The sequence below is a fragment of the Octopus bimaculoides genome, chromosome 1 (genome assembly GCF_001194135.2).
Source record: "Octopus bimaculoides isolate UCB-OBI-ISO-001 chromosome 1, ASM119413v2, whole genome shotgun sequence".
Taxonomy (NCBI): Eukaryota; Metazoa; Mollusca; class Cephalopoda; order Octopoda; family Octopodidae; genus Octopus; species Octopus bimaculoides.
In genome coordinates this window covers 180627528-180642367 of record NC_068981.1, presented here as the reverse complement: position 1 = coordinate 180642367, position 14840 = coordinate 180627528, and the positions used below count along the sequence as shown (strand labels likewise).

General features: G+C 36.7%; 1 protein-coding gene across 3 annotated transcripts in view; it reads right to left on the bottom strand.

Moving 5' to 3' along the window:
• Positions 1-14840, bottom strand: part of LOC106873027 (FK506-binding protein 15) — an 88673-nt gene that overhangs the window by 18270 nt on the left and 55563 nt on the right. For all 3 annotated transcript variants that reach the window (XM_014920230.2, XM_014920232.2, XM_014920231.2), the window contains exons 12-18: positions 12103-12238; positions 11248-11339; positions 7380-7467; positions 5940-6061; positions 3597-3686; positions 3275-3369; positions 1509-1611 (exon numbers count right to left, since the gene is read on the bottom strand). In XM_014920230.2, coding sequence (XP_014775716.1) covers positions 1509-1611; positions 3275-3369; positions 3597-3686; positions 5940-6061; positions 7380-7467; positions 11248-11339; positions 12103-12238 — 726 coding nt within the window. The remainder of the gene's footprint in view (positions 1-1508; positions 1612-3274; positions 3370-3596; positions 3687-5939; positions 6062-7379; positions 7468-11247; positions 11340-12102; positions 12239-14840) is intronic.

Here is a 14840-nt window from a genome sequence, read left to right as displayed (position 1 = left end):
AAAACTGATTAAAATATAATTGTTGATCTCCTTCATGCTTTTGGCCTCAAAAATAAAAACACAAGAACAAGCCTGCAACATTCCAGCTATGAAATGTAATGAATTGTTGCATATCACAAAATCTGGTAATTATTTGTTTTTAAGCGTTGTCACTTCCATTAACTAGTATTTAACAGAATTACTTTTAAGTTACAATAGTTCAGACTTTTACTAAAGTCGGACTTTCGAGCGAGATCGTTGCCAGTGCCCCTGGACTGGCTCTTGTGCGGGTGGCACATAAAATACACCATTTGAGCGTGGCCGTTGCCAGTACCGCCTGACTGGCCCTCGTGCCGGTGGTACGTAAAAGCACCCACTACATTCTCAGAGTGGTTGGCGTTAGGAAGGGCATCCAGCTGTAGAAACTCTGCCAAATCAGATTGGAGCCCGGTGTAGCCATCCGGTTTCACCAGTCCTCAGTCAAATCGTCCAACCCATGCTAGCATGGAAAGCGGACGTTAAACGATGATGATGATGAAAACCAAAACACAGTATGATACTTTCACTGAAAGAAACTAGAGGACACTGGAGTTATGGCAATTTAGGAGATAAGGCTATTAGAATTATTAACAAAGGTATATCTTATAAATAATCTAAATCCTGATTTAAGTTTGCATATGTTAACCAACATTTCATTGTCTTTACTGATTTTGATCTCTCACTAATTCTTCTCTAATGAAGTTGTCAATAGAACTACTTTTTTAATTACTTAAGAATGAAGCTTTTTCTGCCAGGTTGGTTACTCTGCTTGAGTGTGTGGCCGTTGCCAGTACCGCCTGACTGGCCTTCGTGCAGGTGACACGTAAAAGCACCCACTACACTCTCTGAGTGGTTGGCGTTAGGAAGGGCATCCAGCTGTAGAAACTCTGCCAAATCAGATTGGAGCCGGTGTAGCCATCTGGTTTCACCAGTCCTCAGTCAAATCGTCCAACCCATGCTAGCATGGAAAGCGGATGTTAAACGATGATGATGATGATGATGATGATGATGATGTACTGATGGTGTTCTCTCTCTCTCTCTCTTGCCATTTATTGCCACTCAAATATCTCCGGGCTGTTTCAGCCTCTGGACTCTGACCATAGTGGGGTACTACTTTGAAGGTGTTAATTAATCGAATAGACTCCAGTATTTAAAAGTCTGGAATTTATTCTACCAGTCTGTTTTTGCTGATCTGATAAGTTGAGGATGTAAACAAACCAACACTGGTCATTAAGCAGCAGGAAACAAACGCAAACATAAAGAAGCACACACACACATACATTCATATATGATGGATTTCTGCACAATTTCAGTCTACCAAATTCACTCAGAAGGTATTGGTTGACTTAGGGCTATGGTAGAAGACACTTGCCCAAAGTGCTGTACAGTGGAAGTCCAAAATCTCCATTCCTATTCTGTTTATATGAATACAGAAGAAAAAAAAAATAACAAAATGGAGGGAAAAACACCCCCAAAAATCTCCAACTTACTTTGTCTTTCTCCAGTTTCAAGACTTGAGCTTGCGATCGTTCTGCTGAGTCCTTGTAGCTGTCATTCCTCTGTTCAAGTAAACTATTACTCTGTTCCACAAACCTGACAACAAGAATTCCGAAATTATTAAAACGTGCGTTTCTAGTGTATTGTGGCCTATTAATAATACTTTCATGTTAATGATACTATTAATGGTACCTATGTATTAGATGCATAATTTCAATATATGTTATGAGTCTGCCATTGGATTTTTTTTTAGTCCAGTTGTTACTGACGTGTAATTTGGATTGTGAAGTACTACATATGAGGTACTACATTGGGTCATAATTTCATCATCCTTATTTAGCATCTGTATTCCATGCTGCCATGGGATGGACAGCCTGATAGGTCAGAGGACTGAGTCAAGCTCTACTGTCTGTTTTGGAATGGTTTCTATGGTTGGGTAAAGACCCCCTTCTTCAGTTACAAGTTTGGGCACAGTTATTTGTGGAAGACCAGCAGTCGCCCATGCATACCAGCCTCTCCTCTCCACACCACTGATGGTGTCCAAGGCAAACGCCGATACAGCTTAGCACCAGTGACGTCACAACCCATTTCTACAGACGAGTGAACTGGAGCAACATGAAATAAAGTGTCTTGCTCAAGAACACAACACACAGCCCAGTCTTGAAATTGAACTCACAGCCTCATGATTGTAAGCTCAATGCTCTAACCACTGAACTATGGTTGGATGCCCTTCTTAATGTCGTTTCTCGTATAATAGCAATGTGAATGTCATGTAAGAAGTGTTTTATTGCAATACATACTATATATTGGTTATATTTTGGTTGTTGCAGTGTATTGTAAATGTGGAGTGTTAAGAGTTAACATTTGCTGTTTAAAATTCAAGAATATAAATGTGTCAAGGGAGACAATTATGGCTGTCCTCAATTAGCAGCCGGAAAACAAAGACAAGAAATGGTGAGATCAGGACCAAAGAACTTGTTGCAAGATCAAGATAAATAACAACATACTGCACTGCAGACCTCTCCGAACGATGATATGAAAAAATGAACAACAAAATGGTGAAATGATAGGGCATAGTTGTACTGGTGGCATACTTTTAATAATAAAATTTCTATTTTTAAACTTGCTGTTGAAAATAGGTTTCCTAGGTGCAGGCATGGCAGTATGGTAAGTTTGCTTCTTAGTCACATAGTTCTGGGTTCAGTCCCACTGTAAGGCACCTTGGGCAAATGTCTTCAACTATAGCCCAAGACCGACCAAAACCTTGTGACTGCATTAGGTTGAAAGAAGCTTATTGTGTGTGTGTGTGTGTGTATCTGTTTTCCCAACCACTTGATAACCAATGTTGGTTTGTTTACGTCTCCATAACTTAGTAGTTCAGCAACAGAAACTGATAGAATAAAGTACCAAATTTAACAAAACAAATAAATAAATAAGTACGGGGTCGATTTATCTGATTAAAACCCCACAGGGCAGTGCCTCAGCATAACTGCAGTCTGATAACAATTAAGTTAAAAGATATCACCTTTGAATAAAAAAAAAAAAAAGTCTAACTAAAAAAAAAAAAAAAAAAAAAAGCAAGAAAAATCTACCACCAAATATATTCTTTCAAATTATAACAAGTTTTTCTAACTTTCTAACCCTTCATTCTTTAACAATTTTCAGATCAATCCTGTCCTTAAAATACTGGGAAATAGGTTTATCATGACTGATTAGTGGCATACATTTTTACAGGTGTTGGTCATAAGTCAAAACTTACTTTTGATTCTGCTGAAGAAGTTCAGATATTTTTAGGTTTTGAGACTCCACTTTACTTGCTTTTTCCATAGCTTCCTTTTTGAGTCTTTCATTTTCCTTTAATGTAGAGTATGTAAGACATTTGAGATGGAGAGAGAGAGAGAAAGAGAGGAAAAGAATGAATGAGAGAAAAAAAAGAATGACAGCAAGGACTAAAGCTAAAAAAACAAACAAATTACTGTATACAGGTTAATATGAAGGAAAGAGAGATAGGTGGAACGAAAGATAGAGAGAGGAGAGAAAGCAAGAGAGAGAATAAAAATTAGTGTGAAGCAAGTATTTACCTGAACAATTCGTTGAATGTTCTGCATTAAAACAGATGTTTCTAGTGACGGAACTGGATTAAGGAAATTGTTTTGTGCAGAGTGATCCAACTGAAACAAAGATGCAAAAGATTATCATCACAACAACAGTGCTTTAGGTATTCACTTATAATAGTCCTTATACATTTTAAACCACTAAATAGCTCTCACACGGTCTCATCATCATCATCATTTTAACATTGACTTTACCATAATTCCAGAGGTCAGGTAAAGTTTATTGAGGCAGATTTTCTATGGCTAGATGCCCTGCCTGTTGCCAACCCTCGTTTCTAAGTAAGTTAATATTCCCCATGGCCAGACATGTTCTCGCAGTATACTGAAAATTAATGACACTGCTTGTATGACAGTAACAGATTATATAACTACCATGCAATGTCAAGAGAAAAAGACACAAACATACACATACATATAAGTACACACACACACACAATGAGCTTCTTTTGGTTTGTCAACCAAATCTGCTCACACGACTTTGGTTGGCCCAGGGCTATAGCAGAAGAAACTTGTCCAAGGTGCCACAGAATGTGACTGAACTAGGAACCATGTGGCTGGGAAGCAAACTTCTTACTATACAGCCATACATCCATTATCTGGTAAGAATTACTGAAGGAAAAGCTAAGTATGTCAACATTCAAGCGTTGTTTGATACAGGGTGGCATATCTTTATTATTATTATTATTATTATTATTATTATTAAGTACTGGAGTTGATTTAATTGACTAACTCCTTCATACAAAATTTTAGGCATTATGCCTTTAGATTTCATACTTCTAGGTTTGATAAAATAAAATACTAATCAAGCACTGGGGTTGATGTAATTGACTAATCTCAAGCCAACAAAATTACTGGCTTTATACCTAAATCAGAAACCATTAGAATTAATAATGATAATAATAATGATAATAATAATAATAATAATAATAATAATAATAATAATAATAATCACTACTGGGCACTGCACGCATCCTACACAAAACACTTTCAATACAGTACCCATAAGAGCATCACAGCAAACCACAGCACATATCCAAGACACACAGAGCTGCGCTCGGTAGTGAAGTGAAAGTACGCTATAAAAATAAAACTACTGAATAATAATAATAGCTTAAAACTTTGGCACAAGGCCAGCAAGTTCAACTGAAACCCTAGTGTTCAATTGGTACTTATTTTATTAACCCTGAAAGGATAGAAGACAAAGTTGGCCCTGGTGAAATTTGAACTCAGAATATAAAGACATGAAATGCTGCTAAGCATTTTTCCCAGCATGCTAACATTCTACCAGCTCTCAGCCTTATCAAGAGGAGTAATATTAGCTGTAAATATGTGACTACACATAATAATAACAAAAATAATAATAATAATAACAATAATAATAATAATAATAATAATAATAATAATAATAATAATAATAATAATCCTTTCTACTGAAGGCACAAGACCTTGAAATTTTGGGAGATGGGGACTAGTCGATTACATCAACCCCAGTGTTTTACTGGTACTTAATTCATTGACCCTGAAAGGATGAAAGGCAAAGCTGATCTTGGCAGAATTTGAACTCAGAACGTAGCAATGGGCGAAACAACGCCATTTCATCCAGTGTGCTAATGATTCTATCAGCTCAATGCAATAATAATAATAATAATAATATTAATATCATTTTGTCTTCCTGTTAGGTAAATGAAATTCAATCAGCCAATGTATTTAATTACAAGCTGCTACCCTAACCATTTACTTCATCCCAACGGTCAACTATAATACTACTAACCAGTAATTTAACAAGTGAAACTCAATGACTATTGATACCATATTTGCTGCTGTACAAGATGTACTCTTGCATGAGACAAATCCCTATTTTATAGTGGAAAAAACAAACCAAACACCCTTTAGCATTTAGATTATGCTGTCAAATGTAATGCTTATTTATTCATATTGTTTTGAATTAATCATGCATTGTCTTGTCACTTCGAGATTTTTATGATGTGATTGTTTTATTTTTAGAATGACTTTGTAGGGTAGGTATGAGAGGCTGAATCTGGCCAGTTTAAATTTAAAACAGGCAGAATAATTGGGCCAGATATGGCAGGTTTAAATGCTAAAGGGTTAATATGTTGCATCATACATTTACACAAACTGTATACCAACCGTAATACAGTTCTATTAGACTCAGGCCAATGTTTTATTACACTTAAGAATAAAAAAAAGAGTGTTTTATACATCTGCATATATGATAGTTACTTTAATAAATAATAACTTGAAAAATAAAATCAAGAAAATACAAAAATAATTTTTTTAGATGGTACTTACTTTGCACAATACCTGGTCGACTTTTTCGGTTATTTTACTCACAGCTAAACGCATTTCAGTATTATGCTGTCTAGATTCAGAAAGAATAACTGGCACATGGATATCGGCAGAACTGACAGGTACTAGAAAAATGGTTTTAAAAAAATGCAGTTTTGAGAAAATTACAAAGCATAAAATTTGAAAAAAGTTATTGTAAGTTAATACGGTTATAGATAAATTATTTCAAAGTAAAATATATTTTTAGCATAAACTAATACAGATGTCTTCAATGTTATTTTATGTGTATTTCTAGCTTTCAGTCAAGACTAGTTTAATAGGCTTGCAAATATTGGTCCTAAACATGATCTACATCTATTATAGGGTTGTGAGCGGATTTGGTAGGTGGAAACTGAAAGAAGCCCATCATATGTACATATATGTGTGTGTGTGTTGCTGTCTCCTTGCTTTGTCTTTACATAATAGTTGTAAATGAGTGCCACCATCATCCTAGAAGTGCCCTTTGTTTTGCTTTGTCAGTGGGGAACATTAACTTATTTGGAAACAGGCGAGTGTTTGCAACAGGAAGGGCATCTGGCCCCCATAAAATCAGCCTCAACATATTCTGTCCGACCCATATGAGAATGGAAAAGCAGACGTTAAAATGTTGGTAATTATGATTATACTGCTGCTATTAATTATGCTGATTTCAAATATAAGTAGAAGGCCTCAAATCTGAGGGAAAATACAGCTGATTATATCGAACTGAGTATTTGACAAGTACTTAGAAGGATAAAAGGTATGATTTGAACTTAGGACTTGGGGCCAGAACTAATTCTACACAGCATTTCCTCTGACGCTAATTATTCTGCCAATCACTCTTATCTGTGTGTGTTGGCACTCCGTCGCTTACGACGTCGAGGTTTCCAGTTGATCCGATCAACGGAACAGCCTGCTCATGAAATTAACGTGCAAGTGGCTGAGCACTCCACAGACACGTGTACCCTTAACGTAGTTCTCGGGGGATATTCAGCGTGGCACAGTGTGACAAGGCTGACCCTTTGAATTACAGGCACAACAGAAACAGGAAGTAAGAGTGAGAGAAAGTTGTGGTGAAAGAGTACAGCAGGGTTCGCCACCATCCCCTGCCGGAGCCTCGTGGAGCTTTAGGTGTCTTCGCTCAATAAACACTCACAGCATCCGGTCTGGGAATCGAAACCGCAAGTCCGCTACCCTAACCACTGGGCCATTGCGCCTCCACCACTCTTATCTATACCATATCTATTCACACAAAAGTTTGCAGGAAAGGGGTATAGTTGATTGAATCAACCCCACTCCATATAAGCCTAGCAATAGATAAGATGAATCTACCTCTTTTAGTCAAGCCTTTAGTAAATTCTAACAGCATTCTTACATTACAACTAATTTTGCTTATTTATATTTAGTTTATGGAAGCAAACTTACCAGGGTAGGAATGTTGAGGATAGAGTTGATTATGTACAGGTTGAGAAGGGTTTGGTTGGAAGGCTCCCAATGGTTGATTAGAAGGCACCTAAAATTAAAGAAAATTTTAGAAATAGTAATAATGAGAAAATTGTTACAATTGATGTAGGATTGTTTAAATGTGAATTTAACCCTTTAGCATTCAGATTACTCTGTAAAATGTAATGCATATTTATTCACAGTGTCTTGTATTAATCATACATTATCTTGTAGCTTTGAGATTTTGATGATGTCATTGTTTATTTTTAGGATGACATTGTAGGGTAGGTGTGAGAAACCAGAGCTGACCAGTATGAACATAAAACAAGTGGGATATTTAGGCTAGATATGGCTGGTTTAAATGCTTAAAGGGTTAAACTGCTGAATTATTATTTCTGAAAATAATAATTAGAAAGCTGTTACTCTGTTACGTGTGTGTTATAAAGTGCCAGAAATTGATGAAAACAGGTGTCACATTTTTATGCCTTCTCTTTCCCTTTTTAAGTATCATTTTGCTGAAAGGCAATACGGTTATGTTATCAAAGAGTAGATAAGCTTTATAATAAACTATTCATAAAAAACCCCCAAAGACTAAAGGGTAAGGACCCCTTTTGGTCATGAATGACCATGAGATTTCATCTAGAAAGTTCCCCTCCAAGGCACAAATCCTAGCAAACTTGTTTGTGGAAAACCAGCAGTTGCCCATGCATACCAGCCTCCCCTCTCTGTGCCACCGACGTTATCCAAAGGAAAGGCAAAGGCCAATGCAGTTTGGCAACAGTGGTGTCGCAACTCATTTCTACAGCTGAGCGAACTGGAGCAACATGAAATAGAATGTCTTGCCCAAGAACATAACACACAGCCCAGTCTGGGAATCGAACTCATTAGCTCATGATTGTGAGCTCGATGCTCTAACCACCGAGCCATAACTTTTTATAACACAGTAATTAAAATAAAAAATATAAATATATTTTCAATGGAGAGTTAACGTCTGCTTCCATAATACAGACAGTGTCTTTGTTCACTGTTTTGTCAAGGAGAGAAGGGAAGTACCTGTAGCCTGTTATTTTACCAGGGCTTCCAGTACTGGTAGGAAACTGTCCTAAAACTGAGATTTGATATGCATGCTTGTTACAAAATGAACTCTCCTGAAGACACCATGACAATACCACATGGTGGTGATGTTAACCATGGTGTCAGATTAAATCAACAACACAAGAATTTAGAATGCAAAAAGCAGTAACAAACAGCTCTAAGCACCTAGTTTACAGCTCTGACAATTCCATTAATTCATCATCTGAGATTGTTACTTTATGTCACTGGAAATTTAATTATCATTGTGAATTCTGATAAAGTGAACCAACTAAGTGGAGCGATCTGCACAATTTTATTTAACTTTTGTCACATGATATTTAAATAAAATTGTGCCCAGCCCGAGTTTACTTTTTAATTGAATTTATGTTTCTCATCTTTCATCATCATCATCATCATCGTTTAACGTCCGCTTTCCATGCTAGCATGGATTGGACGATTTGACTGAGGACTGGTGGACCAGGTGGCTACACCAGGCTCCAATCTGATTTAGCAGAGTTTCTACAGCTGGATGCCCTTCCTAACGCCAACCACTCTGAGAGTGTAGTGGGTGCTTTTACATGCCACCGGCACGAAGGCCATTTTTATGTGCACTGAATATAATTTGGTGCGCAGTTCTTTGGACCTAAATAAAACTTTCATTAATTTTACAAAAAAAAAAAAAAAAAAATCCCAGGAAGAAAAGTGAGTGAGATGTTGTTCAGAATCACTACAATACCAAAGAGAGTAGAGTAGTCTCTTACAAACTTGGCCACAAGTCTGTAGTGGAGTGGGTACAAGTTAGTTGAAATAAACCCCGTATATGCTTATGCTTGGTACTTAATTTATCAAACTTATAGAAACTAGAGAAATAGACTTACATGCTGAAAGGCAATGCCCAGCTGTCTCTGTCACTATAATGTTATAATAATCCTTTCTACTATAGGTACAAGGCCTGAAATTTGGGGCAGGGGTATGGTTGATTATATAGTCCGACCCCAGTACTCAACTGGTACTTATTTTATTGACCTTGAAAGGAAGAAAGGCAAAGTCAACCTTGGCAGAATTTGAACTCAGAATGTAAAGACAGGCAAAATACCGATAAACATTTTGCCTGGTGTGCTAACAATTCTGCCAGCTCACTGCCTTAATATAATGTTATAATAATAACAATAATAATAATAAATATTTCTGATTTAGGCAGATGACCAGTAATTTTGAGGTAAGCAGGTGAGTTGACACCACAGATCTCAGTACTTGACTGGTACTCTACCAATCAACCCCAGAAGGGTGAAAGGTAAAGTTGACCATGATGAGATTTAAATACAGGAAGTAAAGAATCAGAGCAAGCGCTGCAGAACATTTTGTTTGATGCTTCAATGTTTCTGCCAATCTGTCACATCATCATCATCATCGTCGTCGTTTAACGTCCGCCTTCCATGCTAGCATGGGTTGGACGATTTGAATGAGGACTGGTGAAACCAGATGGCTACACCAGGCTCCAATCTGATTTGGCAGAGTTTCTACAGCTGGATGCCCTTCCTAACGCCAACCACTCAGAGAGTGTAGTGGGTGCTTTTACGTGCCACCCACACGAAGGCCAGTCAGGCGGTACTGGCAACGGCCACGCTCAAAATGGTGTATTTTATGTGCCACCCGCACAAGAGCCAGTCCAGGGGCACTGGCAACGATCTCTCTCGAAAGTCCTTACACATGCCGCAGACACAAGTGCCAGAAATGCGACGCTGGGCACAGGTGCCATCACAATTTCGCTTTTGCTTGCCCCAATAAGTCTTCGCAAGCTGAGTTTCGCATGTCTAATAATAATTAGAATAATTTTACATCTGCATTTTGGTGTGGTGGTATAATACCAAACATTATATGTAGTCTTTCATTCTGTAGTGTAGTGCACTGTGAAACCCTCTTCCCTTTAAATAAGTTAACTTCTAACAATTCAAGCTCTTTATTAATAGTGCCAAAGACATAAGTATGGCTCCAGGATCAATACTGCAGTATACACTGTGTGTTTTCTTTATAGTCTTGGGTCAATATCTTGATATACTACTTTTTACTACAGCAACCTAGGAATCATAGTATCTTGCGGGTGGGAACATTTCCTTCCTTGACTAAACCATTAAAAGAATATAAACAAAAGGCACAAGCATGGCCGTGTAATAAAAGGCTTGCTTCCTAACCACATGGTTTTGGATTCAGTTCCACTGCATGGTACTTTGGACAAGCACCTTCTACTTATAGCCTTAGGCTGACCAAAGCCTTGTGAGTGGATTTGGTAGATGGAAACTGGGAAAAGCCTGTCATATATATATTATATTATATTATATTACATTGTACAATGTATTTATTATGGTAGTTTTGACTTTAAGAGTTCTTTCTAGCATGAGGCATTTATGTATAGTAATGCCCTTAATATGTGTGTGTGTGTGTGTGTGTGTGTGTGTGTGTGTGTGTATGTGTCTTACTGTTTGTCTCCCACACCACTGCTTGACAACTGGTGTTGGTTTGCTTGCATCCCTGTAACTTGGCAGTTTGGCAAAAGAGACTGATAGAATAAGTACCAAGCTTAAAAAAAAAAAGTACTGGGGTTGATTCATTTGACTAAAAATTCTTCAAGGCAGTGCACCAGTATGACCGCAGTCTAATGACTGAAACAAGTAAAAGATAAAAAAAAAAAGCTTCAATTTGATAAGAGATTGATTACATTGAATATGGAAAATACTCATTTCTTCAAAAGCAAAGTTTATAAAAATTGTTAAACAACCTGTTGGTACATTCCTGTTGCCATAGGTAACTGTGGTGGTGGCTGTTGATGAGTGAGTGGATTTTGGTAAACAGCCATTTGGTGAGATGCAGCTGAAAAGGTCATAAAAAGATGGATGCTTAAATAGATGTCTCCACAACAGTTCTTATAGTAACATGGAATGGTTTATCTGCTACATTTGTTTCCTCCTGGTTTTACATAAATTTGAGTGATATATGAAACAAGTGCATCACACAAGTTTTACCTTATAAAAGATATTTTAGAGAGTAAAACCTGTTAGCAGCTTACTGGTGTGTGTTGGTTAAGATTTAAAGATAATGAATTTAATTCTTGTCAGACAGTTTCCAGATGATTTTTCAAACCTTGATTTAAATATATGCTACTATGAACTCATGCAAACATGACACAAAGTGTTATTAATAAAGACATTTAACCCAGTAAATACTTTTTATACTAAACACTAATATTGAAGCCAGAGGAAACATTTAATATGGGATAGGTCCAGTTCAAGCTAGCTATGTGTAGAGAGATTTCTCTTCTATTTCAAAGCACTTCACACAAGCACTCCCACACACTCAAACCCTCCAACCACTGCCACCACTATAACTACTGCCATCGCTGTCACCACCACTTCTCTCTTGAATAACCTAACTTCATGATTCTCACTTTCATTACTCATCTAAGCGCTTCCCTCTCTGAAGCAACATCCCAAAGGAGTACCATTCAATGACATGCAACCGTTTGAAGTGATCATGGATAATACTAGCTCAACCCAGCTCATCAGTTCAATAATGTTGATTTTTGAAGGTTAGTAACTGGTGGTTGTTATCAGACTGAATTGAAGCTTGCATTTACCTTGTGAGTAGACGGATGAAGCAAGGGGAATATCATTAGTTATCTTGGGCTGACTCTGTGGAAGACTGGAAGAGACAGGGCTTGGTTTTTGGGGAAGATCAGGTTTTCTCATAAGATTAGCCTCTGAAGGTGCAGACTGCAAAAGATTTTGGAAATGTACAGCTCAGACTGATGAAGAAAGATAAAAGAAAGGAAAGTTGTGAAGGGAGAGGAAGAGTAATGAATGGGAGAGTGGGCCAAAAAAGAGAAAGGGGGAGTACAGGGAAAGGACTTGTAAAGAGCTAGAGAGAGGCGTGTATGAAGAGATAAAGAGTGAAGGTACAGAGAGGGAGTAGTGTCAAGCGATTTAGAGAGGCATGTGTAAAGATACATACGAGAGAGAGAGAGAGAGAGAGAAAAGAGGATGTGAAAAGATACAGAGATAAAGTAAACAAGTATTTGAACACTGCATGCACTTTTCCTGACATTTAATTTTAGAACTAAAATAGTAAATATTCATACAACTATATCATTAAAAATTGTTTAAAAAATGTATTTCTAACACTAGATTGTTTATTAGAACTTTGATAAGCAATGGAGCCAAATAAAAGCTGTATATTTACTATGTAATCCATAGAGTTTACAGCAAAATATTAATGTAGTAGTTTGAATTAGAAAAATGTCTTGTGGCCACAAAGTTTCAAGTGTAATCAATATAACATTAAAAGCTTATAATCTAAGATAGTATAGGATGGGTTGTCTTTAAATTTGAGTGAAATTTAAATAACATAAAATAAAATAAATGAAATGAGAAAAAGAAGTGAGAAATTAAATTAAAAAGTTTTTGGTATTTAAGGAAAATTCCCTTTGTTACTTTAAAAAATATTTATAAGCCACCATAATCATCATTGTTTTAATGTCCACTTTTCCATACTTGCATGGGTTGGATGGAGTTTATTGAGGCAGATTTTCTGCAGTTGGATACCCTTCTAGTTGCCAACCTTTACCTATTTTCAAGCAAGGTAATGGCCTGACACACTTTCACAGAATATTGGAAATGAATGACTTTTGCAACAATCACATGATGTCATAAGGAGACACAAACATACACTTATACATACATGCATGTATATACACAAGCAGACATACATACATACAGCCATACATACATCATGCATGTATATATATATATGTACATATGTGCAGCAGACTTATTTTCTTTCTATGAAATCCACTTACAAGGCTTTGGGTAACCTGGGGCTATGGTTTAAGACACTTGCCTGAGATGCTACGCAGCGGGACTGAACCCAAAATCATGTGGATTGGAAGCAAACTTCTTAAGCACACAGCCACACTTGCAGCTTTAATACAAATGCATAAAGGCATAGGCTATAAGTGTAGTTAAGAAGTTCAATTCACAACCAAATGTTCCAAGGTTCAATCTCACCACATGTCACCTTGAGCAAGTGTTTTCAACTACAACTTTGGGTTGAACAATATTGTATGAATGGAATTTAGGATATGGAAACTGTTCAGAAGCATTTTATGTAAAATGATGAGAATGACAATAACATATACTTGTGCCTGTGTTCTCAAAGAAAATGTTTAACCCTTTAGCATTTAAACTGGACCAAATATCCTACCTGTTTTATGTTCAAACCTCTCACACCTACCCTACAATGTCATTCTAAAAATATACAACCACATCATCAAAATTTCAAAGCCATGAGATAATGTATGATTAATTTCTAAACAACATGAATAAATAAGCACTACATTAGACCTCATAACTTAGCAAGTTCATAAATGGATGTTTAATAAAATAAGCATTGGGCTTGATATGATCAGCTAAATACTTGAAGGCAGTGACTAGCATGGCTGATGTCCATAAACCAGGAAAAAACATAACAGATATATATAAATATATATATAGATATGTGTGTGTGAGAGAGAGAGAAAGAGGAGATAGTGTGTGTGTGTGTGTGTGTGTGTGTGTGTGCAGTGAGTCTCATGGACTAAATGCAATATACATAGAATAACATGTCCAACCCATGCCAGCATGGAAGGCAGATGTTAAACGATTACGATGATGATGAACATAACCTGACAGAACACAAACCTCTTGAAAATATTTGCAGGACATAATTCGGTATCAGCTGAGTGGAATTTATCAATTCTACAATGCTGTGGTTTCTTACTTCTTTTTACAAGTATCCAGATTGAGGCACTGAGAGTAATTAAGTGATTTGGTTTGATATAACGAACGGCAGAGCTGGTTACAAGATATGAGCAGTAGGTTCTTTGGTTGATTGTCAGTCTGGCACATATATATATATATATATACAGCTGGGATTTTCCCTAACTACCTACATTATATTTACATGTCTATATCTATGTATATATATCATTCTGTTTATCAATATATAGCCTCAAAGCTCAATTTGATTGGAAATATTTAAATAAATATTTGATCAGAGGAAAATAAAGACTCAGCTTGATAGCTCTCACAATGGAAATTAGTTAACAATGATATAATACCAAAAATATGACATCAGAATTGGATAAGCTGGAATGATAATATTTTTTATTTATTTATTTATCACTAATGTATATTTTTAGAGATGGTTTGCTGCAATGAGAGACAACTCTCACATTTGTCTCAATGTCATCATCATCGTTTAACGTCCGCTTTCCATGCTAGCATGGGTTGGACGATTTGACTGAGGCCTGGTGAAACCGGATGGCAACACCAGGCTCCA